This window comes from Mustela nigripes, chromosome 14 (assembly GCF_022355385.1).
Source record: "Mustela nigripes isolate SB6536 chromosome 14, MUSNIG.SB6536, whole genome shotgun sequence".
NCBI lineage: Eukaryota > Metazoa > Chordata > Mammalia > Carnivora > Mustelidae > Mustela > Mustela nigripes.
This window is the reverse complement of record NC_081570.1, coordinates 43,017,583-43,044,318: the sequence shown is the minus strand read 5'-3', so window position 1 is coordinate 43,044,318 and position 26,736 is coordinate 43,017,583. Positions and strand designations below refer to the sequence as shown.

At 48.4% G+C, this 26,736-nt stretch overlaps 1 protein-coding gene and 1 long non-coding RNA gene across 4 annotated transcripts in view; both read left to right on the top strand.

Annotated features, from left to right (window-relative positions):
- Positions 1-684: 684 nt before the first annotated feature.
- Positions 685-26,736, top strand: part of GLIS1 (GLIS family zinc finger 1) — a 215,850-nt gene continuing 189,798 nt past the window's right edge. The window contains exons 1-3 of one of the 3 annotated variants that reach the window (XM_059376634.1): positions 685-747; positions 1,492-1,657; positions 1,801-2,104. In XM_059376634.1, the coding sequence (XP_059232617.1) occupies positions 1,547-1,657; positions 1,801-2,104 (415 nt within the window). In that variant the 5' untranslated portion in view covers positions 685-747; positions 1,492-1,546. Of the gene's footprint in view, positions 748-1,491; positions 1,658-1,800; positions 2,105-26,736 lie in introns of those variants that run through there. The other 2 variants (XM_059376635.1, XM_059376636.1) reach the window with 2 other exon arrangements.
- LOC132001779 (uncharacterized) lies at positions 9,862-23,584 on the top strand. The gene is made up of 2 exons (XR_009399664.1): positions 9,862-9,916; positions 23,388-23,584. It is a non-coding gene; the product is annotated as an uncharacterized LOC132001779 (long non-coding RNA).

The window sequence follows — 26,736 nt, the reverse complement described above, 5'->3', positions numbered from 1 at the left end:
TCTGACTGGGCCAGCTAGGTGCCCCAGTTTTTGTTTGTCTTTCAGCTCCAGAGTTTGAGACCCTCTAGGCTGGACTCTACGGTGAAAAACACCACAAAAACAAAAACGTAAGAAAAGTGGTCGGAGATCCCCGGTTCTCTTCCCAACGCTGCCGCGGACTGGCTGTGAAATGCGGTGCAAGTTCTTGAGTGAGTCGCCTGGATTCTGCAACCAAACTTTCAAAGCACTTTCACATCTGTTACCTCAGCGCGCAGGTTTCGCGGATCCCATCTGATGAGAAAACTGACCTCGGAGAAGGGAAGGGTCGGGTCTCAGCCGCTGGGCCAGACGGGGACACAGCCTGGCTCTCCTGACGCCCAGTGCGCTCCGCCGCCCAGCCAGCCCAGCTCGGACGACAGGGCCCTGCCTCTCTCGCCCGCGGCGCCGCCCTGCCCGGCCAGGCGGCCGAAGGGCAGCGGGCAGCGCAGGGCTCCGGCAGCCGCCGCTTGTCAAACCCTCCGCCCAGCCCCGCGCCGGGCCCTGCCCAGGCTCCCAGGCAAGGAGGCCCCGCCCTCGCGCCGCGATTGGCCTCTACGCGGCAGCCTCATCAAGCCAGTGGCTGGAGGGGCTGTCCGGCAGGTCTGGGCCCCGCCCCCGCCCCGGGATGCCGCCCCGCAGGACGCGGCGGCAGCGGCGGCTGCGGGGGCTGCGGCGCCAGTGGAGGCGCGCCGAGCCGTGCGCCCCGCGAGCTGCAGCCGCGGCGGCAAGGTGAGAGGGGGCGCGGCTCATGACCCGGGGAGGGGGCGGGCGCCAGGGCCGAGGTCCGAGGGTAGGGTCCCAGCGACGCCGGAATCCCGGGACCTTTGGAATGGCGCGGGAGCGCAGCGGGGAGAGGAGAGTTTGGGGGCCCCGGGCCCTTGTTCCAGGAGGGATGTTGGAAGGGCCGAGACCCTGTGGAGAGGAACCGAGCGCGCGTGTTTGTGTTGTGTGAGCCGGTGAGGCTGCTGGTGTTGCTGAGTGTCTGAGCGGGTGAATGAGAGAGCAATTCGTGTGGCACGCCGTGTCTCCAGTGTGCATTTGCGGGGGTGTGTGGTATGCGTGGGAGCCAGCGTCCATGGGCGTTACCGACTTTGTGCGGGTTTGCCCGTGCGATGGGTTCATTTTCTCTGCTGCGCGTGGGAGTGTGCGTGTCTCCGTGTGCTCGTGATGGGTTCGTGCCGCAGGAGTGAGCGCCCATCATCGGACGCCCACTCTCGGGCTGGGGTGGTCGTGGGTAAGTCTCGGAGGGTCCGCGCCCCAGACCGGTGGGTGCGCAGTTCATCCCTGCGCGCAGCCGGGTCCCCGAAGCGCCCAGGAGGCGCGCAGCCCCTGCCCCACCTGGAGTAGTCTCCGCAGCGTCGCCAGAGTCCTGCCCTGGAAATCCTAGTTGCCGCCCGCTCCTGTCTCACTGGGTGACACCGTACAGGCGCTCTCCCCGCTCCAGGCCTCAGTTTCCCCATTCTTCCTTTGAAGAAGGCCGGTGTTGGTGGAGGCAGATTTGAGCGGGAGGGTGCACGGGCTTCTCGGAATGCGCTGTGGCGGCGAGTGGCCAGGGCCCTCGACACACCAGAGAAGAAGTGCGAGCCACTCTGTGCCGGGAAGGGGCTTTTGCGGGATCAGGTGTGTTTGTCAGGTTAAGGTAAGTGTGGTGGGGCTAACCCATTTTAGAGACGGGGAATAAACCGAGGAGTGGTGGTGACCTGCCTGCCCAAACCTACCCTGGGACAAGAAAGGGGGCTGTTCCGTTCATTCTAACGCGCGGGTGATGTCTCCCCTCTCCAGGAGCCCGGCGCGACCCCCGGTGGCCCGCCCTGCCCTGGCGCCATGCACTGCGAGGTGGCGGAGGCGCGCTCAGACAAGAGGCCGAAGGAGGCTCTCGGCGCTCCGGGTCCAGGCCGCGGGCCCACTGGCCTTGGCGGTACGCACATGGCCTTCAGGGTCACCGTGAGTGGCGGTGGCTGCGTGGATGGGGGCCCGCGTGACCTGCTGCCCCGGCCGCCTGTGCCGCCGCCGTGCGCCCACGACCTCCTCCGGCCACGGAGCCCCAGAGAGTTTGGGCAGTCCAAAGCCGCTGCCGCCGGGAAGGGTAAGTCTCGCCCCACCAGCGTGCCTGGCAGAAGGTGTGGAGAAGTTCGGGCCGCCTGGCCCGGACACTGCACACCTTTGTGGGAACTTGGTGGTACTTTCTCTAGTGTTCATGAGTTTCTTTTTAGTGGTTTGGGACTTGGTCGTCATTATAAAATGATGGCCGTTTAAGAGGCATCTAATTTAAACTCAATAAACCTATTCTGGAGAAGGGGGTGTATAGAAAGTCCAGATTACATGATTTTGCATCTCTGTATTTCTTATTAAAGCTGTGTGAAACTTACAAAAAATCTTATAAATTAGGGTGACTAGCAACTCGACTATCTCTGAACTGCCTACAGGCATATTTGGACATATTCTGATGCTAAATAACAAAAACCAGAGGCTTTCAGCAAGACCTCTCCCCTCTTGGAACCTCAGTTTCCCCTTCTGCCAATTAAGGAATTAATTATATCGGATGATTTCTGGATTCCTGATGGAAAATTTTATGAACCTGTGATTCAGCCTGAGTTAATTTCTGGCTTAAAAGAAGGCCTTTCTGAATTTGAAGCTTCAGAAGCACAATTGGTCAGAAGTTCCTTTGCAATATCCTTCCTCTACCCAGTGAGGCTGGTGGGTGTAAGGTGCAGGCCCCAGTAGGGTTCATGGGCTCAAAGTCGGCGATGATGCAGGCATTCTCATGAACCCGTTCTCATCACAGTTAATTATTATTGAGTCATTATTTATAAGTTTCATGCTGACAGATAATTAACCAGAAATTGGGGAGATTGTTAAGGTACAGATTGGTACCCCCTCCTCCCAGCTTATTTTCTCCCTGAGAGAAACCAAGGCTTGGGATTTCATTATTTTAGCTTTTCAGGCTTCTTGGTTCTATTTTCGGGTGATTCTCAAGGAAGACAAAGATTTCTTTTGGCCCTGTAGACATAAATCCTTTAGCATCGGCCCCAGCAACTTAGAAAAGTTAGAGTGTCTTGGTTTTAGAGATGAGAGCTTCTTCTGGGGAGAAAATAACCAACCTCCAAATTCAGGCAGTGGTAAAATGAAATGAATGTAAACAGTGTTTTTCTTCTTGATGAAAACACCTGACTTTGTTGAAGAGTGCAATTTCTTGCCTCATTGTCAATGTTAGTCTCTTCTCCCAACAGAGTGGGATCCTGTTTGAAAGGGTGGACACAGCAAACAATGGCTTCAGAGTATTATTACTGGGGTATGCATAGGAAGTGTTCTTTTACTGGGGAGAGCAGAGTGGTGGGTAGCAAGCAAGACACAAGTAATATTTGCTGTGCTGAGCTCTTTAGCTTGCACCGTTCCACACATAATCCTCCCTTAAACAGGTACCTCCTGCAGTGTTTTAGGTTTTAAAAAAATCGTAGCTGTCCCTGAAGACGGAGTTCTCTTAGGACCTGGCGAATGTCTCTCCTAAATGTGGTCTCTGCTCAGAGCCGTGGTTAGAGACCTCATCAGGCTTTGCACATGAACTTTCTACTTCGATTCTTCCAAACCCCAGTTATTTTTATTTACACTCCCCTTCCCCCACCAATGTCTAATATATGAGATATTTAAGTCAGGATTGTATTGGGAAGGGGCAGAGGAGAATAAAGGGATGGGAGGAACAGCCTCTTTCTTTGTATCCTTAGATGGTCGTTCTGGTTAAGCTTTTTAAGAGGCTTCTAAACTTTTTTCTTCACTGTCTCCAGTGAGGCTGGTGGCGTAGAATTTATCATACCCATTTGAAAGATGAGGAAATTGAGGCCTGAGAGTGGGGAAAACATCCCCTGTGTAAAAGGCCACCCCGGGGTCTGGGTGGGAGTTCTCTGACCAACCTTTGCTCACTGACCTGGGCTTGAAGAAATTTCCACCGTGACCTCTGTCCTTCTAAGAGAGTTCTTTCTCACAGTCCAGTCCCTCAGTGATCAGAGACAAAATGAACTTCCCCGCAGGGCTTCAGCAGTTCTCTTAAAAATGTCACAAGGAACCTTACTGCCCCTGCTCCTGCTCAAATATTCCCCAGACCACGTAACCCTTTGAATGCTTGGTGTCTAGCTCCAAATCATAGGTTTATTTGAAACAGATGCAAATACCAAACAAAAAATATCCACGGACTATGCCCCGCCACCTATGATCTGTGGGAGCTTGGGGGGAAGCTGTTCTTTCTCTGAGCCTTAGTTTCCCCACTTATCAATTTAGTGCGAGACCGATTTGGAAAGACTGAGGAGAGCTTTAGTGAAAGGGTCTCTTCAGTGTCTGGTAATTGTGGGGATTCCTCTGGGGGTGTGTTTAATGTGCTCAGCCTCTGGTTTTCCATTTGCATGAGAGGTAATAATGTCTCCTCCCAGGGTAAATCTAACGATGGTTGTAAGAATGCTTTATAAACGAAGAAGCTAGAAGGGGTCACTTTTATTAATTCATGCCAGGCTACCATGCTAGGGTAAGTGATACTTGTGGTGAAGGAGGCAGGGAAAGGAGGGAGACCGGTTTGATTTTTAAAATATTGAATGTGAAGCTCACTCTCGGGTGCGCTGGCTGGGGGAAGCCAAGAGGAGCCAAGCTTCGGGTCTTTTGTGTCCACGTCTGCCCAGAGAGAAGACGGTACTGCTCCGCCTGGGGTCAGGTTTCAGATGAGCTGTCTTCTGCTTCAGATAGACCCTAAGCCGAGGAAGGGAGCGAGCCCTTGAATCCAGCAACTCATCCATATATGCTGGGCTTCTCGGTGTTTCCAGATCTGGAGTCAGGAGGTGCTGGGGATGGTGCGACGTCATGGACTAACATTGTCATCATTTACAATAAGAATCACGATCTGTTTATGGCAGAGTCCCGTTTATCCAGATTCCAGGCAGCTGCAAAGGCCAGATTACCAGATGCTGCATTTTTCTTTCTTATTATTAAACACCCAACACTGTGCCTTTGGAAGTCCTGACAAGGAAAGAAGGTAAACATCTGGGCTTTATGGAGGCAGACGGCTTTGTGGTGATGGCCCGATGACGCTTGTTCCCTGTGCACAGTGCTTTCCAGTTTCCACCCTGTGTTCCCACACATTCTCTCATCTGCCCTCACGCCAACTGTGCTCTGCCTACCTTGTGGGCTGCTCTAAGGGGACAGATGTAGAGTGCTTTGTGGTCTTTAGAGTGCTGGGCACATCATGACTCTGACTCCCATTTTATAGATGAAGACACTGAGGCTCAAGGATGTGCTCAAAGCTACCAACAGAGAGTGGCAGTTTCTTTTTTCTTTTCTTTCTTTCTTTTTTTTTTTTTTTTAAGATTTTATTTATTTATTTGACAGAGAGAGATCACAAGTAGGCAGAGATGCAGACAGAGAGAGGGGCAAGCAGGCTCCCTGCTGAGCAGAGAGCCCGATATGGGGCTCAATCCCAGGACCCTGAGACCATGACCTGAGCCGAAGGCAGATGCTTAACCCACTGAGCCACCCAGGCGCCCCTGAGAGAGTGGTGGTTTCTAAGCCTCTCTCTTCCAAATATTCGATTCTGGTTCCCCAGCTTGTACTTTCACTGAGAGCTAGCATAGTGGATGGCCTCCTGAATATTCCCAGAGAATTTAAAATATTTTTGCTTTTGGTGTTTTATCTGTCCTTTTTGGAAGTAATACCTATGCCATAGTTAGAAAACTTCTTAGTTTACCATTTGTCCAGAGTTGCTCTTCCCAGACTACGCCAGATAATGAGCTCGCTATTTAATTCACAGCGACTCTCTGGGATCCTTTTACAGTGTGCTGAGACGGGGCAAGTCCTAGCAAAAACAAAAAAAGAGACCGAGGATCGTGACACATGTGTGTCACTGCCATTAGTAAACAGCCATTGTAACATGGCCGTAAATGCCAAGAAGTAGTCAATCTTGTAACTTAAAAAAATAGCTAGTATATAGATTTTTTTTTTTCTCAAAAAAAGGAAAACAAAATGCAGTTGTAGTTTGTTTGCCGGGCATTAGAGACCAGGAATGGTGGAGAGTAAACATGACCGTTTTGGTGGTGTTACCTGGTAGAATTTCTTCATCCAAATCAGAAGCCCTTGTATGTCCTGGGGAGTCTTTGGAGGGGCTAGTGCACCCCTAATAGAAAGGTATGAGTTATTTTGAAAGCATTTACCCCCTCTGGCTCTGGTGGGCAATTTGCTTGCATTTCATCCATTTTAAAGTGCTGGTCCTGCGATCCGGAAATAATCAGATCCAAATTTTTTCGGTGCTTGAGGTTTCAAAAAAGGGGGAGAAAAACCTGCTGGCCAAATGTCAGGCTCTGTGAGACAAAGAGAGACATGTATGTGTGTGGGTACACAAACGCGATAGGAACATGTTGCGTCTACAGTCTTGAGAGTTATGTATCCGACAAATCTTTTATAGACGTGTAGCGGAAATAGAATTCCCAAAGATTCTCTAAGAATCCTGGGCGGCTAGAATTTCTCTTCCCTTCCTACCTCCCAAGCTCTCCAGAAGCTGCTGGGACTTGGTATACAAATGAAAAGGAGACCATCACAGGAGATCTTGACTTAATTTCGGCCTGCTCGTTTTTCGTCATTTTACCTGTCGTGCTTTGCTGGGCTGAGGTCTGAGGACCCCTTTAGCCATGGCCTCATATAGATAGGCTGTGTTGTTCCATCTGTGATTTAAAAGCCTAAGTTTCTTTATATGCTATGGTTTTCCTTCACACTTCTGAGAAAAATAAAAAGCCCACCCCGTCTTTGACTTATTCATCTCTCTGCGTTATATTTGCGTGAGAAGCTAAATGAGCCAGCACACTTAGTTTTACAGTGCGTTAAAATCTCATTACAGGCATAAGTGCACAATGAATCATTTAAAAAAATATATTCTTATGTTCTTTGTTTTGAATGTTGCATAATTATCATCATTTTCTTCGGTTTTATTTTGTGGAGTTTGGCCAGCATCCTAGAAAAGGAGAGAAACTAAAGTTTTCAATCCTTTTTTGGATAGGATTAGGAAAAAAAGAAACAACAAACAAATAAATACCAACTTTATTTGTAAATTGACCAGTGACTATTGCTAATTATGGCTTTTGCATAGAGAGGGTAATGGCTCTTCCTTCCCTCAATTTTCTTGAACCAGAATCCCCTTTTTTGAAACTGATATGGTGGTATTTCAACAACCTCACCTTATAGAATATGATTATATGTGACGTTAGATTATGAGGTTTGTTCATTTATTTTGCTAATACAGATTTTAGTTGCAATGAGTTTGGACCTGGAGAGTTGTGTTGTTTCTTTTGGTAGGGGGTAGTTTATTTTTGTGCTTAAAGAAACAAAGACATTTTGATTCAAAGGGGGAGAAGAAATGAAACAAACTTCTGCAGTGGGCTTTGAAAACTTCAACTGCCTTATGCAGAAAGCACAGCTGTAATACCAGGGCCAGGAAAAAAAGAGCAAACTCCTGAAATATTCGTGCTGCTCGCCTTCACTGTGCTAATGATTCTAGCAGTTTAAAAACGGACTTCTTGTTTATCAACAGTGGCTGCGCGAATTAATAGTTTACAATGAATAAAAAAAAAAAAAATTCTCTCAGCATTAGAAGCAAAGTCCGGGACTGATAGCTGAAAAGGGGGAGGGTGGTTGTAGCTGTTTTGGTTTCCCTAGGCCTTATTTATAAGAAACTGAAAGGAAACAGACCTGGGATGGGGTGGGGGTAGGGAGAATACAACCCTAACCCAGTGGTCTTACAGTTTAAAGTCCCCGAAAGCATCTGTTTTCTTCTTTCCCCCATCTTCCTCTAAACTCCAAAGGGTTATTCCTTCAGAGGGTTTCCGGTGGATCGAGGCAGATTGTGTTAGCATTACGAGCTGTGTTTTTAAAGTCAGCATTTGAGTCAGATGCACTGAGGAGACCTTCAGTCCGCTAACTGAATAATGCATTTCCTGTATGGCCTGAATTTATTTGGTGGTTATGGTTGGGCCTGTCTGGAGCGAACACATGCACCATTGTGCAGCCTCGATGCATGCGGGCCACGCTCTTGGCTTTGAGTCTCTGTTTCCCCATCTGTAAAATGGGAAACAGTTGGACGGGATGGTCCGTTGTCCCTTCCTGCTCTGAAGCTTGGGGATTCCACATGAACTGGACTGGGGAAGTCAGGGAGGATCGAGGCTGTGGGAAGAAGTCATCTTTGTCTCAGACTTGACTTCTCTTTTGAACTCTTGAGCCCTGAGGCTGACTGCCGGAGCAAACATAAGTGTGAGGGGGGCAGTTAGCTTATCTTTACTGAGCACCTACTGTGTGCCAGGCTGGGCACTGTAGCTTTGACTGCATTTAATGATGCCCAATTACCCTGTGAGAAAAGGAGGCATTATTCTAGTTTTCCAGATGGGGCAACTGAGGCTTGGAAAGTTTAAGTATTGACCCCAGTAATAAGCTCACTAGCTAGTAAGTCTTAAAGCCTGGAGTTTGAACTCAGCTCTATCTGACAGCAAAGCCTGTACTTTCCCGGCTAAAGCACAGCATTCTTAGGGATGGGCTTTAAACCCTAGGCAGTGGTGAGGAGTTGCCGTGCCTAGAGAGTGGGCCCCCCATCCTGGGGGAAGATGGTAGAAGGCTGCAGGCTGGTCCAGACAGCTGTTCCTTGGAGGACCCCATTCTGAGTCTCTGCTAACAGGCCAAGGTGTGACTTTATGGGCAGACTGTGTGCATCTGTCCACCTCCCTGCTGTAGAAATGGAGGAAAGACAGCATTTCCCAGTCGTGACATGGGGTCCTCAGGCAAGGATTCTCTGAGGCTGTGGAGGGACCCTCTAGAAACAGCTCCTTCTCCGAAGCAGCAGAACACTTACATGTCCTAGTGGTTATTGCGAGTTCTAGTCCCTTTTTGAGACTTTCCCACAGTTCAGGGCGATTCCTTGCCCAGACGCTGGTTGCGATCTCCCTTTCACTGCTTCTGAAGACACCTTTTGATGTTTGAAGAGAATTTCTCTTAAGCCCCACCACACCTATGGTAGAATGCATGCTTCATTGGGCATGTGGCGTAAGATCTGCTGAACAGTCATTTCCTGTTCGATCACGGGACGAAGAAGGGCTTGGGAGGGAGAACATCCCAGGAATCAGAGTAAACGTGAGCATTTGTTTGTGGGAAATGGGTCTTTTATGTCAGATGAAGAATGAATCAAATGACCCCTAGGGGAAGGAAAAGTCCCGCTGCTGGTTTGTGTCTGTGGCCTTGCACGAGGGGGCACACGTCATGAGATGGTGGACATTCTCGGAGAATCACACTTAGTGCAGAAGTCTTTATGGCCCCAGCCTTCTTTGCCTTTGGATGATGACCCTGAGTCTGAAAGGAAAAATAGGAAGAAGAATCAGGAGGGCGCTGGTTGCCATGTGGCCCAGCCTCTTCCTACTTGTGTCTTTTTAACAACTAGATTACTCTTTTAGATGTTGTTGCCTCCTTTTTTTTTTTTTTTTTTTTTTTAAATAACAGGTTTGATGGAAAATAAAGCTTTAGCAAGAAACCAGGGAGAATTATAAACCTTACTTTTAAAAATACAGATCCCATTTGCTGTTTTAAGCTCTCCGGAGGGCTGGAGAGTGGGTTTGTTTTGGAACGTTGCTGGACTATATGAATTACTTCTCTGAGGCTTGGGTATTTAATACCTAGTAGAAGTTTGTGTAAGAGCTGATGATGTATTTTGCCGACTTTCCAACCCTGTAAATAAATTACATGTGCTGGCCGAGGTTGCCAGGATCCACTGTGTCAATTGAAGCTTAATTTTTATCCCAAACCACTTAATACTTTTGTCCTAGCGAGTAGAGAAAGTTACCGGGTCTTGTCCAGCAGCGGGCCCATTCCAAGACAGAGACGGCTTCGTGAGACTGTGAGTAGGCCTCCGTGGGTCCATGGATCTTGACACGGTTTTTTGGTGATTAAGTAGCTTCAACGGTCTCAAGCCCAACCCTCCAGGCAGAGGATGATAGTATAATTTTAAGTGTATCGTAAAAATGAAACTCGATCGCTTCCACTCCCCAAACCTGCCTCACTCCCCTTCTCTCTGGAGAACACGGCCGTAATTATGTGTTTAATCTCAAGACCGCCTGTGCATTTTATCTTATTTGAGTGCAAAGCCCAGGTAATAACGTTGGCATTTCCAGTGCGAAACAAAATAGGGTTTCTAATTTGGAGACGCTATTAAATATTTCATGCTTCAACCAAACTCAATTCTTTTTTTCCTATAATAAGTTTAAATATTAATTCTCTGGAATGTCAGATGCCTAAAGCTAGGCATTTAGTGATCTGCAGTTTCAAGTATCTCGAAGAAGGTTTATGAAACAGGATATTTCACTGGGAGGGATGAGTTGTGTGTTTCAGAGATATCTGAATTCAAGGCAGCGTCTTCAGATTTACTTTTTAAAGGGAAAAGGTCGTAAAATAAGTTGCTTTATGTGCTGAAGGATTAAGTGGCTTAGGCTGAAATAACAGCAGGGACTTGACTGTTTTTCCCCCTTATATTTTAACAATGCTTTCTGGGGGAGGGGGTGGGTCATTTTCCCGCCCGCTTGTCTCCTCCCCCATCACCCTCCTCCCCCACCCCCAGCAGCCAGATGGCTTTAATTCTAACCAAATCCCACGCCGAGGCCAAATGATTGATCAAACAGTCATTTGTACTTACGTAGCACTTTTTGTGAGAATATCTCTGCATTGGAGCTTCTCGCCCGGGTTAGCTCTTCTTGGGGCCTTTAGATGGTTGACTTCCAGCAGGCTGAGGGGCTCGGAGAGGCGGGGGTCCAGGGGTGGGCAGAGAAGAGAAATCCCAGACCTTACTATCCTAAGAATTCCTTGCTTAGAAACTTTTTGTTACTTCCCATCCTTGACAGTAGGGGTATCCAAGTTTTCTGAATACAAGGACAAGAGTCTTTCCTCAGTCCACAGGACAGCAGTTATATTTTTAGCGTGTGTTTATGGACAAGATGCCTAATGAGATTATTAGTTTTAAGCCCTCTTTTAAATAGATTGGTATTTTATCATCCACTTACCCATCTGTAGAGACATCCATTTATTTTCTGGTCTTTGGTGCATGCTTTAAAGGTCATGTCTGATACTACAGCTTGGTTCATAGACTGGCAACCGGTTGGCCAGTGGGAAAATCTGAGCCCTTTGGTGTGATGTCTAAGGCTTTCCCAGTAGTCCAGCTCATCTCTTCCTGATGCCTGCTCTGCTCATTCTCCAGCAGTGTTGGACTTTTCCTTAGGTGGCTCCAGACCTGGGGTTTTTCTCTTTCCTTGTCCTTCTGTCTTTATAAACCAGGAGCTGCTTCTGATTCATCTCTGTACCCCTGTGTCCACTACCAAGTCTGGCATGAAGTACGTATCCGAGGGTGCAGCTGAAGCTGTGGGCATAGAACTAGGCCACCAGGATTGAATCCTAGCTCTGGGGACTAACATGGGGAACTTGGGGCATGTCGTTGAGCTCTCTGCTCCTCGGTGTTCTCATCTTCAGAATGGGGATAATAATAGCAATGATCTCACAAGAGGATGAAATGAGTTAATACATGTACAAGTGCTTTGGTACAGGGACTAGCCCATGGTATAATGCTCAGTAAATTTTAGGATTATTATTATTGTTGTTACTGCTGTCATGTAAATGTTTGGTAAACAGAACCTCTTGGAAGGGCTTTCCTCCCTTCCCTTACCACCAGACTGACTCCTAATTCTTCTTTAAGACCCAGCTCCAGCACCATCTCCTCCCAGAAGCCTTCCTTTTCTCCCTAGGCTGGGTTTTGGTGGAGCTCTAGCACACACACAGCCCTTATCCTTGCTTTTGCCATAGCACTGTTCACCCTGTGGTGATTTTCTGTTGACTTCTGTGGTCTTGAGGACAGGGGTAGAGTTTCCTGATCCCTGCATGTCACAGGGTCTGGCTCAGAGTGGATGTCTGGGAAGGCTGGGGATGGGATCCAACCCAGTGTCTGTCCAGTTTGTGTGCTCTTGTTTTTCCCACATGGTTGAACACACAGTAAGCTCTCGGTGTATGTGAGACTGACAAATATGCAAGGAGTTCCCACATGAGCACACACTCATATTCCCTTTCCAGCACCTGTGTGGGGCTCTGCATAATGACGGCTGCCCCTAGCTTGCTAGCGGACCTTGGACATGTCCTCTCACCTGTCTGGGCCTCCCTATCCTCTCGTTTCTGGGAAGAGTTGGCCTCAGTGATCACAGGTCTTTCTGGGATGCAAGGACAGGGCAGGGGCTTGTAGAGGAGCTAGGGGCATGATGGTGGTCCCAGAGGGACTGGCCCAGGATTGTAGGTACTCCCTGCCACATACCTTCCCTCCCTCCAAGGCAAAATTTCAGGCATTTAAAAATGTGTGTCATCTTGTGGTTTAAAGAGCAGATATTGGTGGTTATACTACATCTGACCCAAACTCCTCTAAGATGAAAAACCTCGGACCAGGTGTTGGAACTGAGGACTGGGAGCCACACCGTGGGTCTCCGAGGTCCTGCCGAGGGGTGGAAATTGGTGTACAGACCCTGGATCCCCACTCCAGGTCAGGTTTCGACAGAGCTCCCTGGGGGCATCATGTCGACCTGCTGGCTTCTCTACAAGCCTGTTACGGCTTCAGGACTGTAAACCATAAGCTCTGCCCAAATCATTAAAGTTCGTTCAATCCCCCCCTTGAATAGATGGGAAGACTAAGGTTCAGAGAGGCCATGTTGTTACTTGTGCAAATGTGGCCACTTGGCATTTGGAGTCAGAACTGGGTTCAGACCCTTACTACAGACTACTTACTACACTTGCTGAACCTTGGCCAAAGTCATTAATGGTGAGCCTCGGTCTTCCTCATTTGTAAAATGGAGGTAATTCCTGTCACTTAGGACTGATGTGGGGAGCAGCTAGCTCAGGGGCTAGCACCCAGTAGGCGTGTTAACAGAAATGAGCTGCTGTTGCTGCTGGTCTTACTGAGAGAGAGCCAGGACAGGTCCGCAGGCCTCACTTCCTCTGATGCTCTTCTACGGCACAGTACTCTATCTCCTCTCTCTGGTGCTTGTTTTTCTTTTCTTTCCTTTTTTTTTTTTTTTTTTTTTTTTTTAAGATTTTATTTATTTATTTGACAGAGAGAGAGAGAGTGAGAGAGATCATAAGTAGGCAGAGAGGCAGTAGGAGGGAGAGGAGGAAGCAGGCTCCCTGCTGAGCAGAGAGCCTGATGCAGGGCTCATCCCAAGATCCTGAGATCATGACCTGAGCCAAAGGCAGAGGCTTAATCCACTGAGCCACCCAGGTGCCCCTTGTTTCTCTTTTTTTGGTGAAGTTGGAGGAGTAAGGACTCTGGAGTCTCAGAGAGACTGAGGTTCTGATCTAAGTGCTGGAGGACACAGATGTGATTGACTGGCATCTTGGCCTCACTTGGGGCTGTGGGAAGGTAAGGAAGGGGCTGTGGTCCCTGCTGACACGGGCATGGGCTGCCTCAGTGTAGCTGTCTGACCGGTCCCGGCTCTGGGTAGTCCAAGACCCTCACAGGGTCTGTGGTGGCTCTGGTGTTCAGCAGCAGGGGGAGGCGGGAGGGGGTATGGGAAGGGCCAGGAGGCAGAGTGCCCTGCCCCCTGTTTATTGGGTTGGGATTTGACTTCTAATACCCAGCTGGACTGCTTTCACTCCCCTTCTTTAACTTGTAATGCCATTACTGTTCTGCCCCCATCCCTTCCCCACGCATGCAGGTGCTTCCATTTGTTGAACCCTATTGTGAGTAAAGAACCCACAAGGCCGTTTAATTCTTTCTACATTTACTCCTTGTGGGGAAGCATCGGCACCCTCGTTTTACACATGAGAAAAGCTGATGCCGGGAGAGGCTAAGTGGCTGCCCCAAATTCCAGAGCTGGTAGCTGCCAGTCTCCCTCCAGGATCCTGCCCTTCCTCGCACCCTGCTACATCTCTGGGTCCCCCTTCAGCTCCTTCAGACCTCTGCTGCCTTGGGCCCAGTCTTACCCGTGCATCACTGTTGAGAGACTGCCTCTTCCAGCCAGGATTTCCATTCCCTCTTCATCTGCTGACTGTCCTTTGTTACTTTTCTCTCACTGAACAGTCAGGTATTACAGATGCTTGGGTCGACGTTTTCCTCTGTTTTGAGACCATGGGCTCCTTGGAGCAGGGTCTGGAGTGAACACATCTCCGCCCTGCGGAGGGAGTGTGGACCAGAGATCCGAATGAACGCAGGACCTTGGCAGAATTCATCTGTCCCTTTCCAGTCAAGGGACATTTTCCTGGGGCTGTTCCTCAAGCAGATTTTCGGGAAAACAACCTAGAGTGGGTTTCTATTTTGGAGACTCAGCTTCGTATTTGTAAAACGGGGGGACAGTGAGTCCCTGCCCAGCCAGTCATCAGAAGCCTATGGGGTACAGTGTGCGAAAGTGTCCTGAAAACAGGGAGGGCCGTTTGGGTTTGCTTGTTGGTTGGTTCGTTCATCAGTGTGTACTGAACGGCTTCCGTGGCCCAAGCATTGGGTTGCCGCTGGGGACTCCGTGGTGGTCTAACAGAACCCTCGCTTGCATAGAGCTTGTAGTCTGGAGAGCAATGGACAGTTGGGTGAGTGTGTGCCCGGCCTCTCCCAACCCGGCTGGGTCCCCATTCCTCCTCTGTGCAGCTTCACCGCCTTATTACCTGCTTTGCTGTCCTGAGCAGACTCCTGAGCTCAGCCAATCTAATGCCTCATGACCTGGGACCGTGTCTCTGAGCCTGGGTTTGCAGGCATAGGAAATGGAAGTATTTGCCAGCTTAGCTCCCCTTGCAAAGCTAGTGAGAGACTTGGTGAGGTCTGCAGGAAAGGGCAGGACGCTCTGGAGGAGGGTAGTCAGTCCCAAGGAGGGGGACCACCTTTGCCAGCCCCCTTTCTTGTACCTGTTACTTGCTTAAACTTTGCTCTTGGAGGGAATGCCCTTTTTCATCGTCTCTGGGAATATAGGCCAAGAACTTTCATTCTGTGAAATCTTTAGAGTCTCTCCTGTCCCAGCCTCACATGCTTCTCTTCCACTCCTCTCAGTCTGTTGGTGGAAGGTGGCTTCTCGCACAGGAGAGCTCTCAGCTAGAGAGACCCAGAGACAAGTAAATTCCCATTGTGTGTTATTGGGCATGGGGAGGAGGCAGGGGGGTTGTTAGGGGCCCTCCTTCCCTCCACACCCCTCCATTTTCAGTATGCTGTCACAATCACTTACTGAATACTGCCAGACACTGGATTATCTTTTTTAATTGATGACTTTAAATAAAAATTCCCCCCCCATTTTTGCATTCCCACATCTTCATCAACACTTGGTATTGTTATTCTTTTTAAATGTAACCATTCTGGTTGGTGGATGAGTGGTGGAATCTGTTTTAATTTGTGAATGGGCAGTAATTTGAACATTTTCCACATGCTGATTGGCCACCAGTCTACCTGTTTTGTGATGTGCCCTTTCAAGGCATTTACCTATTTTTTTTATTGAGTAGTTTTTTTTTTTTTTAAGATTTTATTTATTTTTTTGGCAGAGAGAGAGAGAGAGAGATCACAAGTAGGTAGAGAGGCAGTCAGAGAGAGAGGGGGAAGCAGGCTCCCTGCTGAGCAGAGAGCCTGATGTGGGGCTCCATCCCAGGACCCTGAGATCATGACCTGAACCGAAGGCAGAGACTTAACCCCACTGAGCCACCCTGGTGCCCCTTTATTGAGTAGTCTTGTCTTAAGTAACTAAAACTTACTTTTCAGTAAGTATTAAGTATTCTCTTATATGTTCTGGAGAGAGAAAACCTCTGTCAGTTACATGTTTTGTGAATATTTTCCCCAGCCTGGGATTTGCCTTTCCATTTTGGTCTTTGAAGTTTCCTTTCCCCTTCTTCCTTGCCTTCTTCTTTTTTAATTAAGGATTTTTTTTTCTAAGTAATCTCTTCACTCAATGTGGGGCTCAAACTCACAACCCCAAGATTAAGAGTCCCATGTTCTACCCACTGAACCAGCCAGGCACCCCTTCTTTTTCTTTTCTTTTCTTTTTTTTTTTAAAGGATTGTCTTGTGTAATCTTAAACTACCCTGTGATGTCAGTGTTTTTATGGAACACTTTTAAAATTAAAATAAATTACAATGAAATAAAATTGAAAATCCAGTCCCTTAGTCATACAAGCCGCATTTCAAGTGCTCAGTAGACACCTGGGGCTGGTGGCCACCCATAATGGATGGAACAGAGGTGGAACATTTCCATCACCACAGAAAGTTCAGTTGGACAGCACCAGTCTAGAATATCATTCTTTAATTTATTCATTTGTTCAGCAAATGCTTCCTGGAACCCTACCATATGCTAGGCTTTATATCCGGCCCTGGATAAGTGGGTATAGCCCAGGCTCAGCCTCTGCCTTGGGGCGGGCAGCAGGTGGACATAGTAACTTGGAGGTAGGGCCCGCATGCTGGTTACCAGGGCTGGCTCCTGTTGTGGATGGGACTTGAGTCCTAGGGTCTGTCCTGATCTCAGGAGAGCTCACAGGTCAGCACTGACAAAGTGTATCAGAGTAGATTTTCTCAAGAAGCAGCATTTGCATGACTGGTTTCTGCTGGTTCCCCCCAGAAGCAGCCCAGACAAGGCAGATGGTTCATGGAAGGACATCTCTGAAGCGGGAATCTTGGTCAAGGCTTCCTCCTGGCTCCCAGCTATAGCCTCTCAGATAAGAGTGCCTTCTTGACTTGTGACAAATTGTTTTCTGTTACTTATAATTCTGCTTTGGGAGGTGGATTACCTTTTGAAAAATAATTTGGCTTGTTTTTATTCTTTATTTTTAATTTCTTTTTTTTTTTAACTTGTGTTGGTAGTATATACTTATCATAGAAGAATTGGAAACTATAGAATCATATGCAGATGGAAATAATATTTGCTTATAATTTTACTCCCCCCTTGGCCCCCACACAAAGGCTGCCATTTACATTTTGGTATATTTCATTTATCTTCTTTTTTTAAATACTTTATATTAATTATATTTTTTATATCCTTGAGATCATTCTGAATATAGTCTTACATACTTATTTTTAAACTCTACATTCTATTGTAATAAACCTCTTCCATGTTATTAAAATTCCTTGTAAACATACAAAAATACATGCATTTTATTAAATTTGTCAAATCTTTTTAAATAGGCAGCCCCTTAAAATAGTTTAAAATTCAGAAGACCCAAAACGGGTTCTTAGGAAAGCCTTCCTTTTGTCTTTTTTGCTCCTGCCCCATTCCCTTTGCTGGTGACAGCTGGTGATGCTTGGCCTCTCAGAGGGAGTTTATGCCCATACAAACAAATCTGTGTATATATTACTTGCACAGGGCATAGTGCTTAGAATTTTTTACCTCTTCCCTTCGTACAGATAATGCTGCAGTAAATTTCGTGCAGTAATCCCTGTTTGCATCTCTGATTATTTTCTTAGGCTGGATCCCCAGAGATGAAAATGACTGGGTGAGAGGGTAGTAACATTTGACACAAATTATCAAATAGGTCTTTAGAGGGTTACACCCATTTACACAACTGCATGCCACGTTTTAGAGAACTTACTTCCCTGCACCTTCACCAGAGTTTCCAAAATAATTTCCTAATTTGAAGGTGGAGGTGACATCCGGTTATTGGTTTTTTTTTTTTTTTTTTACATTTATTTGAACGTTCGTGTAGCCTCATGTCTGTTTTGTGTCAGTTCACATTCATAGCTCCTCTTTGGCAAGTTGGTATTTACATTGGAGTCTGAATATCTTACTTAAAAAATTTAAACATTTACTATTCCATATAGGTAGACTGTAAGCTGAGAATGTTAATGCTTTGTTCACTGTATCTGTTGCTAATATTTTTAGGAGTCTGCTGTTTAAAGTTTCTAATGATAATTTTAAAACAGAAATTTGAAATTTTATATATAGTCATATCTCCCAAGACTTTCCTTTGTCATTTCCTTCCTTGCTCTTCTTTTTGTCATTGGCCAAGTGCTGTTGTTTGCTCTTGTTACTATTTTTGGGAGCATGTTTTATTAACATTCTAAAAATAAATTCATATTTTTAGTGAAATAATGCTAACCAGTTTTTAAAAATCACCTAATAAAGAGAGCGGGTCCCCGTTCCTTCGTGGGCCCACTCCTGGGGGCAGCTGCCTTCAGCCCGGGCTCCTGGGGTGTGCACCTCCAGGGGGCGCCACTTAACCCCATCTATACGAACGAAGCTCCCTAGACTTGGGCAACATGGTGGCCCCACCTTCAACTTACTTAGTTGTCTTTTTCTAATATTTTCTTCCACGTGTCTAGGTTACAAAAACAAAAACAAGAGCTAAACATGGTACCGACTGTAGTCCAGTCATGCTCTAAGCATGTTACAAACATAATTCCCATAATTCTCCCAACAACGCTCTGAAGGCGTTTACTCTTATCTTCCCGGATTTGCAGACGAGGAGACATAGCTAGAGGAGGAGAGTAACTTGTCCCGGGCTACACAGCTGGTGAGTGGTGAAGCCCTAATCGCTGTGCTCCCTGGCCTCTAAGATTTGTGGGGCTATCTCTGGGTCCGGAATGCCCATTGTTGACTGGCACCTGTTATAGCCAATGAGGATTCCGATCTCGAAAGCCCCGCCTCCAGCCCGGTGCTTTCCCAGCCTGCACGCGGCACTCCGTGCAGCCCAGGCTGCCGCACTTTGTCTCCTTATGCCTGTGCATAGTGGGGACTGGGTATAATCCACTCTGGGGATTTTGCCCTCAGGGTTCTGGTTGAGCCCCGACACTAGGGATTGACCAGAGGCACTGGTGGCCATCTTCTAAAGCGGGACTTCACTGTGTTCTAAAGCCGGGCTGTAGGTGCCCAAACTAAACTGGGATTTGGGGATCCTTACCTGGCATGCCCTTGGGTTGGTTTGGATTTCTCCAAATTCTCCAAAGAGGTGATTTCTTTGGAGGCAGTTGTTGAAAAGTTGTGACGTTTCGTTCCCCCATGGCTGGTGGCGCTATACAGGGGGAAAGGATTGTTTTCTCCTCTCCACAACTCAAGTGAGGGGGTTCTGAGAGGTCCACCCAGAGAGCCCTGCACAGCCCCTGAAGCTGAGGAATGGTTGTGTCTCTCCTGGCCTGATGGTGTTGAAGAGGGTGGCTGCACCATTGCCACCTGTGATGGGGCAGGAGGTTGTGTTCCGGCGACATGCCTGGTGGTGGTTCTCAGACCTGCCTTCTTTGCCCAAGATGGCATCTTGCCAGGCAGGGGTGAGAGAGACTGGAGGTGTCCCACAGGATACAGTGGGGTGGGGGGGTGTCTACCAACCAGAGGAGCTCTCCCACTGAACAGCTGGGTCCACAGAGCTCCCACAAAGGTGGGCAAGGGAGTCCCTTTGTGCCACTGTAATGGAAAGAGTAAGGAGGCTGGAGACATTGCCCCTCGTCCTGCACAGAGTTCCCAGCCTGAGGCAGGTCCAAGGTGTGGGAAGGGAGGAGTTTCCCTATAAATGAAGCTCAGTGTTGAGATTATTAATCTGGATGGGACATCTTAATTACTAAACTGAGACTGTCAGGGGACTGAAGTGTCTGGAAGATGTTTTATGATCTACAAATGAGCCAACGAGTTATGGGACTTCCAGAGACTTCTCAGGGGTGGGGATGGGGAGCAAGTCAGCAGGTTGGGTTTTAAAAGGGACAAGTTTCGGAGAGGGGAGACTTGGGAAGGGACAGGTAATGATAAATTGTTTCTATAGCCCTCTCTGGATCCACTTTCTCAGCATAGTGTTAGGTTTGGTACAGGTGGTAGAATCAAGTCCTGTACTATGGGAACTTCTCCTTTGGGGTGCAATACATTGTTTTCCTGGATATCTATCCCTTCTTTCTTCGTTTGCTAGTCTCAAATTTGTGTATGTTATTATTTCTCCCTAAACATTCCGTCAGTTTTGTGGCACCTGTCAATCATACTTCCCTAAATGCACGAACACATCAGGTTAGCTTCGTTCCGTGTCTCCTACACCTCAATGAAGTAAGAGCTGGTCTACTGCACGGTTGACCTCCTGGGGCCCTTCTTTGAAGCTCTCCTTTGCAGGACTTCCCATTTCTTGGTTCATGCCTGTATCATGCACTGCAACTGGTTTAAGCAGAAAAGAGATTTTTTTATGAAAGGATGCTGGGTGGCTCTCATAATTGCCTACTAAGGCTAGAGACCCAGGCTTGGAAGCTACATAGCCAAGAATATTACTCCAAATCCTGCAACAGGGCTGTGCGGTGAAAACAGTGGGTTACAGACATTGGCAGCAGAGCCACGGTCCTTGGTCATTGGTTATTGCCGACTGTACTTGTTTTTACACATGCCATTGGAGGCTGCAAAAGGAGGCTGGGAAACATGTCCTTCCTTCATTCAACAAATTTGTGTTGAGCACCTCCTATGAGCTAGGTACTCTTCTAGATGCTGAGAAAGTAAGCCAACAGTCAAAAAAATTTCTACACTCATGAAACTTACATTCTAGAGTGGGAGGCACAGTTATGAAGGGAACAAGTTAAATATAAAGTTGACCAAATGATGATAATACTTCGGAGAAAAAAACAGAGGATGTTGCGGGGGACTACTGCTTCACAGGGTGCTCATGGTAGGGAACATGGGTGGACAAGCCAAAGGATGCAAGGGATCAGATATTTTCAGCTTCTGTGTGTATTTTCATTGTGTGTGTGTTGGGGGGGGGGGTTGAAGTGGAGTGCCTTATAAGGTGAGTAATTTTCCCAGTAGAAGAAAGGGATTCAGATGCTGGCACCCAGAAAGAAAGGCAAATGCCCTTTGCATTGTATTTTCTTGTTTTCTTGATGTAACCTTGTAATTTGCTGGAGGGCATCCTCCAATGAAGTTGTAAGAGGTCAGTAAAGATGATTGTCTGAAAAGCGTCTCATTCTTGACTGTTTGGCTGGAGAATTTTGATAATAAGAACTATAATTCCAGTGCTTATGACTATGTGTTAGGCATAGTTGACTTGAATTCATTCATCCTTATACCAAGCCATTAAAGTAGGTGGTAGAGATGATTACTGTGCTTGTTCTACAGACGAGGAAACCAAGATCCAGTGAAGTTAAGTAACTTGGCTATGGTCACACTGCCAGTGAGTGGCAGGGCCAGGATCAGAACTCAGATGTTCAGCTTCAGAGCTGATCCTGTTAAGAATTGTGACAACATTGTCCCATTGTCTTCTGGCTTCCCTCCTTGGCTGTGGACAGTTCTCATGCCATGATTCCAGAGGCTTTGCCTAGGTTTCTTCCCCACTCCTCATCATCTGTTTTCTAGAAGATTCTAGATACTCTCTCCACCCCTGGTGCTGTAAAACTTTGCAGTAATGTGCCTTGATGTGGATTTTTTCCCCATTAATTAGGCTGGGTGCTTGGTAGGACCTTTGCATCATGAATCTGGAGATTCAACTTTTTTTCTTTTTCCATACCACGTCTTTCTTGTCCTTTTCTGGAAATCCTCCTAGTTGTTCTGTATCGATCCTCTCATTTTCTTGCTTTTGTGTCTTTGATCTGTTTCCTGAGAATTTCTTTGACTTTATCTCCCATTTATTTTTTCAGTTTGTAAAAGCACCCAATCTCTAATGATTCCTTTTCATACATTCTGTCTCGGTTTATGAATGCAATATCTTAGCATATCTCTCTGAGGAAATTGTTAAGATTCTATATTTATTTATTTATTTTTAAAGATTTTATTTATTTATTTGACAGACAGAGATCACAAATAAACAGAGAGGCAGGCAGAGAGAGAGGAGGAAGCAGGCTCCCCGCCGAGCAGAGAGCTCAATGCAGGGCTCCATCCCAGGACACTGAGATCATGATCTGAGCTGAAGGCAGAGGCTTTAACCCACTGAACCACCCAGGCGCCCCAGATTCCATATTTATTTTTTTAAAACACTTATTTATTTTAGAGAGAGAGTGAGAGCGCACATGCATGCACAAGTGGGGACGGGGGTGGGAGAGCAGTAGAGGGAGAGGGAGAAGCAGACCCCCTGCTGAGTAGGCAGCCCAGGACCCTGAGATCCTGAACTGAGCCAAAGGCAGATGCTTAACTGACTGAGCCACCCGGGAGCCCCATGGATTTTATTTTTTTAAATTTTTAATTTATAGTTATTACTATTTTGATTATTGGGATTTTAAACCACTTCTCTCCTGTGCCCTGGGTTCCTGTTTTCCATTTGATTGACTGGGCTCATCCTTCCAGGTTACGTGCTGTGACAATTGTTTGACCTTAGAAAGACATCCCCTTATACTAACCCTCCTGCTCTTCACTGTGGCCCCTAGTGTCCTCCCTGCCCAGCTTGTGTGTTCAGAAGTGGTCAGCACAAGCACCGTTTCCAAAAAAATCATCCTTCTCACCCCCAGCCCCCAGCCTGGCTGAGGCTGCACCCCCACGCCTGCCTGTTGGATGGTGCTGGAGGAGCCCCTCACGTGCCTGAGGGTCTGCCTGCCTCGTCATCCCAGAGCTCTGGAGTGCCCCTCCAGAGCCCCCCTCCTCACTGGGTGCTCCTGGAGCCCTGCCCGGTTCCTCTCTGTGATGTTAACTCTGTTACATTTTCATCAGGGAGCTTGTCACTCTCCTGATCTTCTTGTTCCTGCTGCGTCACCCTGCACTTGCAAGAAGCAGGTACCTGCGAGAAGCAGGCCCTACAAGAAGCTAGGGCCGAGGATGGTGCTTGCAAAGAGTAGGCTCCTGACCCTGGGTGGGTGGAGTGCAGTCCCATTGCCACTGTGCATCTCTGGACATCATCAGTGTCCCTGGGAATCAAGCCGCTCTTCATCCTTCTCCATGCCCATCTCTGCACAGGGCCTGGAGCAGCATCCGTGGGGGAAAAATAGCATTTCTTGCTATTTTTGTGTAGGCCATAGTTTTGATGCAGACTGCAGCTAGTATAATAGAAAAGATGGGGGGTTGGGGCCCCTGGGTAGTTCATTTGGTTGAGTGTCTTACTCTTGGTTTCAGCTCAGGTCATGATCTCATGGGTTGTGAGATCAAGTCCCTCATCAGTGGGTTCTCTCCCTGGGCACTTCCACCCAACCTCTCTCAAAAATACATAAATACATATTAAAAAAAAAAGTCAGGGGGCCATGGTGGACCTGAATTTCCACACAGCCTGGAGCTCTAGGGCTGCTGTGTAAAATGTTTCCGTTTTCTCCTCTGTAGAATGGGATGGTAGTCCATACCTGGGGCTCTGTGAAGCTCAGGGGAGATCCGGGGTTGGAAAGGACCTAAAACAACTAACAAAGAGGGGATTTGTATAACCCGTTCTGCAGTTCTAATGCAGGGACCATTTCTGAGGCACCCACTGGGGCTAGAATAAGCTGCCGTGCTCATGTTTCCATAACTCAGTGAATCTTTCCAACAGCCTTGTGAAGCTCCTGGCAGTTTTGCTCCTGAAGAAGCAGAGGCTCGGAGGAGATGCGTGACTTGCTGGCACCTCGTGGAGCTTGTCGTGACTGCCTCTGTTTTCTTAGGCTCACCTCTGTCTCCTACTACGTTTGGATCTTGTTTGTCTTCAAAAACCAAAAAACAAAAAAAAAAACCAAACTCCAAATTGCTGGATTTTTTTCTTTGTTACTTATCCTTCTTTCGTAACTTTTTGGGGGAGGGAAGGATTGGGGAAGGTAGGGGAAGTGGGGACAAGGTCTTAGGACTCCCCCCTACAGCCCTGTGTGATCCCCGAAGCCAGGGGTGTGGGTGGCAGGCTCAGCAAGAAGAGGTTCTCCAGCACCCTGTGGATTTATGCCTTTGCAGATGAGCTAGCTGCAGGCTTAGGGGCTCTCCCCTCCCTGCTTTAAAAAAAATCTCTTCTCCTCCCTGTCTCTCCTCTCCTTCTCTCTTGCTCTCTGGCATGTCCTCTATCTGCCCGCCTCTATAGTTGGTCCCTTCTTTTCTCTTGCTGTTTCCTTTTCTTCCTTTTTGGTGTCTCTCTACCGTTTCTGCTTCTTTTTCTTTTTTCCTTCTGGAGCTTTCCATGTCTTTCTGTCTCAGCTTCTCTCTGCCTTATTGCCTGTGTTTTTTTCCTTCCTTCTCCCGGCTTCTGCCTTCCTGGGTCCTTATTTCGGTTTACACTCCCTCTACCTGCCGTTTCTGGCAAGTGCTCCTTTTGTGGTTGTGAGAACGAAGAATCTTTGTGGTAGCCCGTGGTGGCTCTTCCCAGCCCCTGAGCTATCCTGGGAGAAGCCTACAAAGACATAGGGCCCTGGGAGAACTGGGCACAGTCCTGGGGGCAGGCTGGGAGGAAGGCGGGCCTCTGCGGGTCACTCTGGCTGCCGGTCCCCGGAGGCAGGTCTGAAGATGACCCTATTGCCCGTGACTTTAATCAATTAGAGGGTGCTCACTGACCCTCCCTCTGTTCAGGTGCTGGGCTGGGCACTGAAACACTGCCATGCCCTAAAGGGGCTTTTGTTAGGGATGCAGAGTCAGAAAACACCTGTTGTGGTGGGTGATTATCAGCTGTATACACAGGACACCGCAGGGGCTTTATGACTCCTGCTGCGGGTGCAGGCTTCTCGGCAGACCGTTTGCGTGGGCCAGGCTCTGAAGGAGGGGGAGGCCTTTCACTGCGGGCGAAAACACAAGGACAAGGCCTTCTGGGCCCTCTTATTCTCTTTCTCTTTTTTTATTTTTTAGAGAAAAAGAGTGGGGAGGGGCAGAGGAAGAGAGAGAATCTGAAGTAGGCTCCTCCCCCAGTGTGGAGCCTTACACAGGCTTTGATCTCATAATCCAGAGATAATGGCCTGTAGGCTGTCTTACTCAAAGTATGGTTTCCAGGGCAGCTGGGTGGTGCATTTGGTTGGGCGTCCAAGTCTTGGTTTCAGCTCAGGTCATGATGTCAGGGTCCTGAGATCAAACCCCACATCAGGCTCAGAGTCTACATGAGACTCTCTCCCCCTCTCCCTTTGCCCCCCCCCCCCCATGCTCTCTTTCTCTGTCCCTCCTCTCTCTCCCCCTAGCTCTCTTAAATAAACAAATCTTTAAAAAACAACAACAACAAAGTATGGTTTGCAGACCAACGGCATGGGCGCCACCTGGGAGCTTCTTAGAAATGCAGAATCCTCGCCCCACCCCAGACCTACTGTTTCAGTATCTGCCTTTGAACAAGATTTCCAGGTGATTCTTGGGCACACCGAAGCTGGAGAAGCACTGCTCTAGGCCAAGGCTGTGCAACGGGCAGGTTGTCGGGGAGAGCCCATGTGTTGAGTAGTGGGGAGGAATTTGGTGTTGCAGGGGCAGAGATGTGGCTGAAGGTGGCCTGAATGAGGCAAGAAAGGAAGGTAGGAGTCAAACTGCCCTGGCCCTTCAATGACCCACTAAGGATGAGAAGGGAGCTGAGGTTATGACTGCTGCTTCCCAGACCTGCCAGATCCATAGACCCACAGGCCACCGTGTCCACAAAGACCTTTCAGGATCATCAGATCCTCTTTGCAACAGGTGAATGGAGGAAACTGAAGCCCAGCGACTCCAGGTGACTCGCTTAAGGTCATACAGCAGATACAGGGTAGTGGGGATGGACAGCTGGTGCTATTTTGGGATGTATTTGTTTGTGATAAGAGTGATTGCTGCTTAGTAAGGTCGTGCCGTAGGCCAGGTGTGGAATCAGGTGCTTCCCGTTGGGCCAGTGAAATAGGTCTTTCCTCTTTTGTGATCCACATTTACCACACGAGACACTAAGGCTCTGAGAGGTACATTAACCTGCTTACGGATGAGTGACTGAAGAACAGAGCTGGGCTCTGAATTTGTTTGGCTGACTCCAGGGCCCATGTGACCTGCCCCCTGGAGGACAGGCTGAGAAGCTCAAGCATGATTCTGGAGGCCGTGGGAAGCTGCAGGTAGGACCTGGTCAGACCCCGGTTTTGGGGAAGATCGCACAGGGGCAGGGGCGAGCACTAAGCTCTCTGGGTGGCCTTGGGTGAGCAAGCTCCTGGGTCTTGGTTTCTCCCCTGCTGGGTTTCCACGGCAATTCTAGCAGAGTCCTGAAGGTCCGCTCTGAGTCTGACTTTGCGTATGTCATGCTGTGATGTGTCACATCAGAGCGGCTGGAGGTGGCTTAACCCTGCTGCCCACGGGTGTTTTCCTGCTGGCCTGTAATAGGGTGCAGGGAGTTTCAGTCCTGGGGTGGGAGGTGGAGAAACAAGGCTGCAGAACGGCCGAATGGGGGGCAGCTGTGTTGAGGGAGGAGCTGACCGGCCCCTCCAGCTCGGCCACCAGGGCTGACTCCGTCCCACATGTGATTCTGATTAGGCAGCCTGTGTAAAAGTTACCTAAACACCACTCTAATTACTCTGTTTAGGAACATTCACATGCGTGGGAGGGTGCCTGGCACTGGCTTCCCACATGTGCTGGGGGTCTGCGGGGAGGACCGCATTTGCACGAGCGTGACAGGCACCGCGTCGGAACGTCGCAGCCACCCGGGGACGGGGCTCCTGCTGGACGAGCTCAGGGGGTTCTTCCCAGGGGCCCGGCAGGCAGTTGGGGAGGAGTGACTCCCCTGACTCTTGCTTGTGGCAGAGAGCTCCTTTAGTCTCTCATCCTCCCCTGTGAAGTAGGTGGCACTGTCCCCACAGGGAATATGGTGGCATTTCAAAGGTGCATAGAGCGACAGAGCACAGATTCGGATCTGGAGTTGGCCAGACTGGTCCTTTCGCTGTGTAACCTCGGGCAGGTCCCATCGTCTCTTTGAGCCTCAGCTCTCGTCTAATAAGACCGGCTGT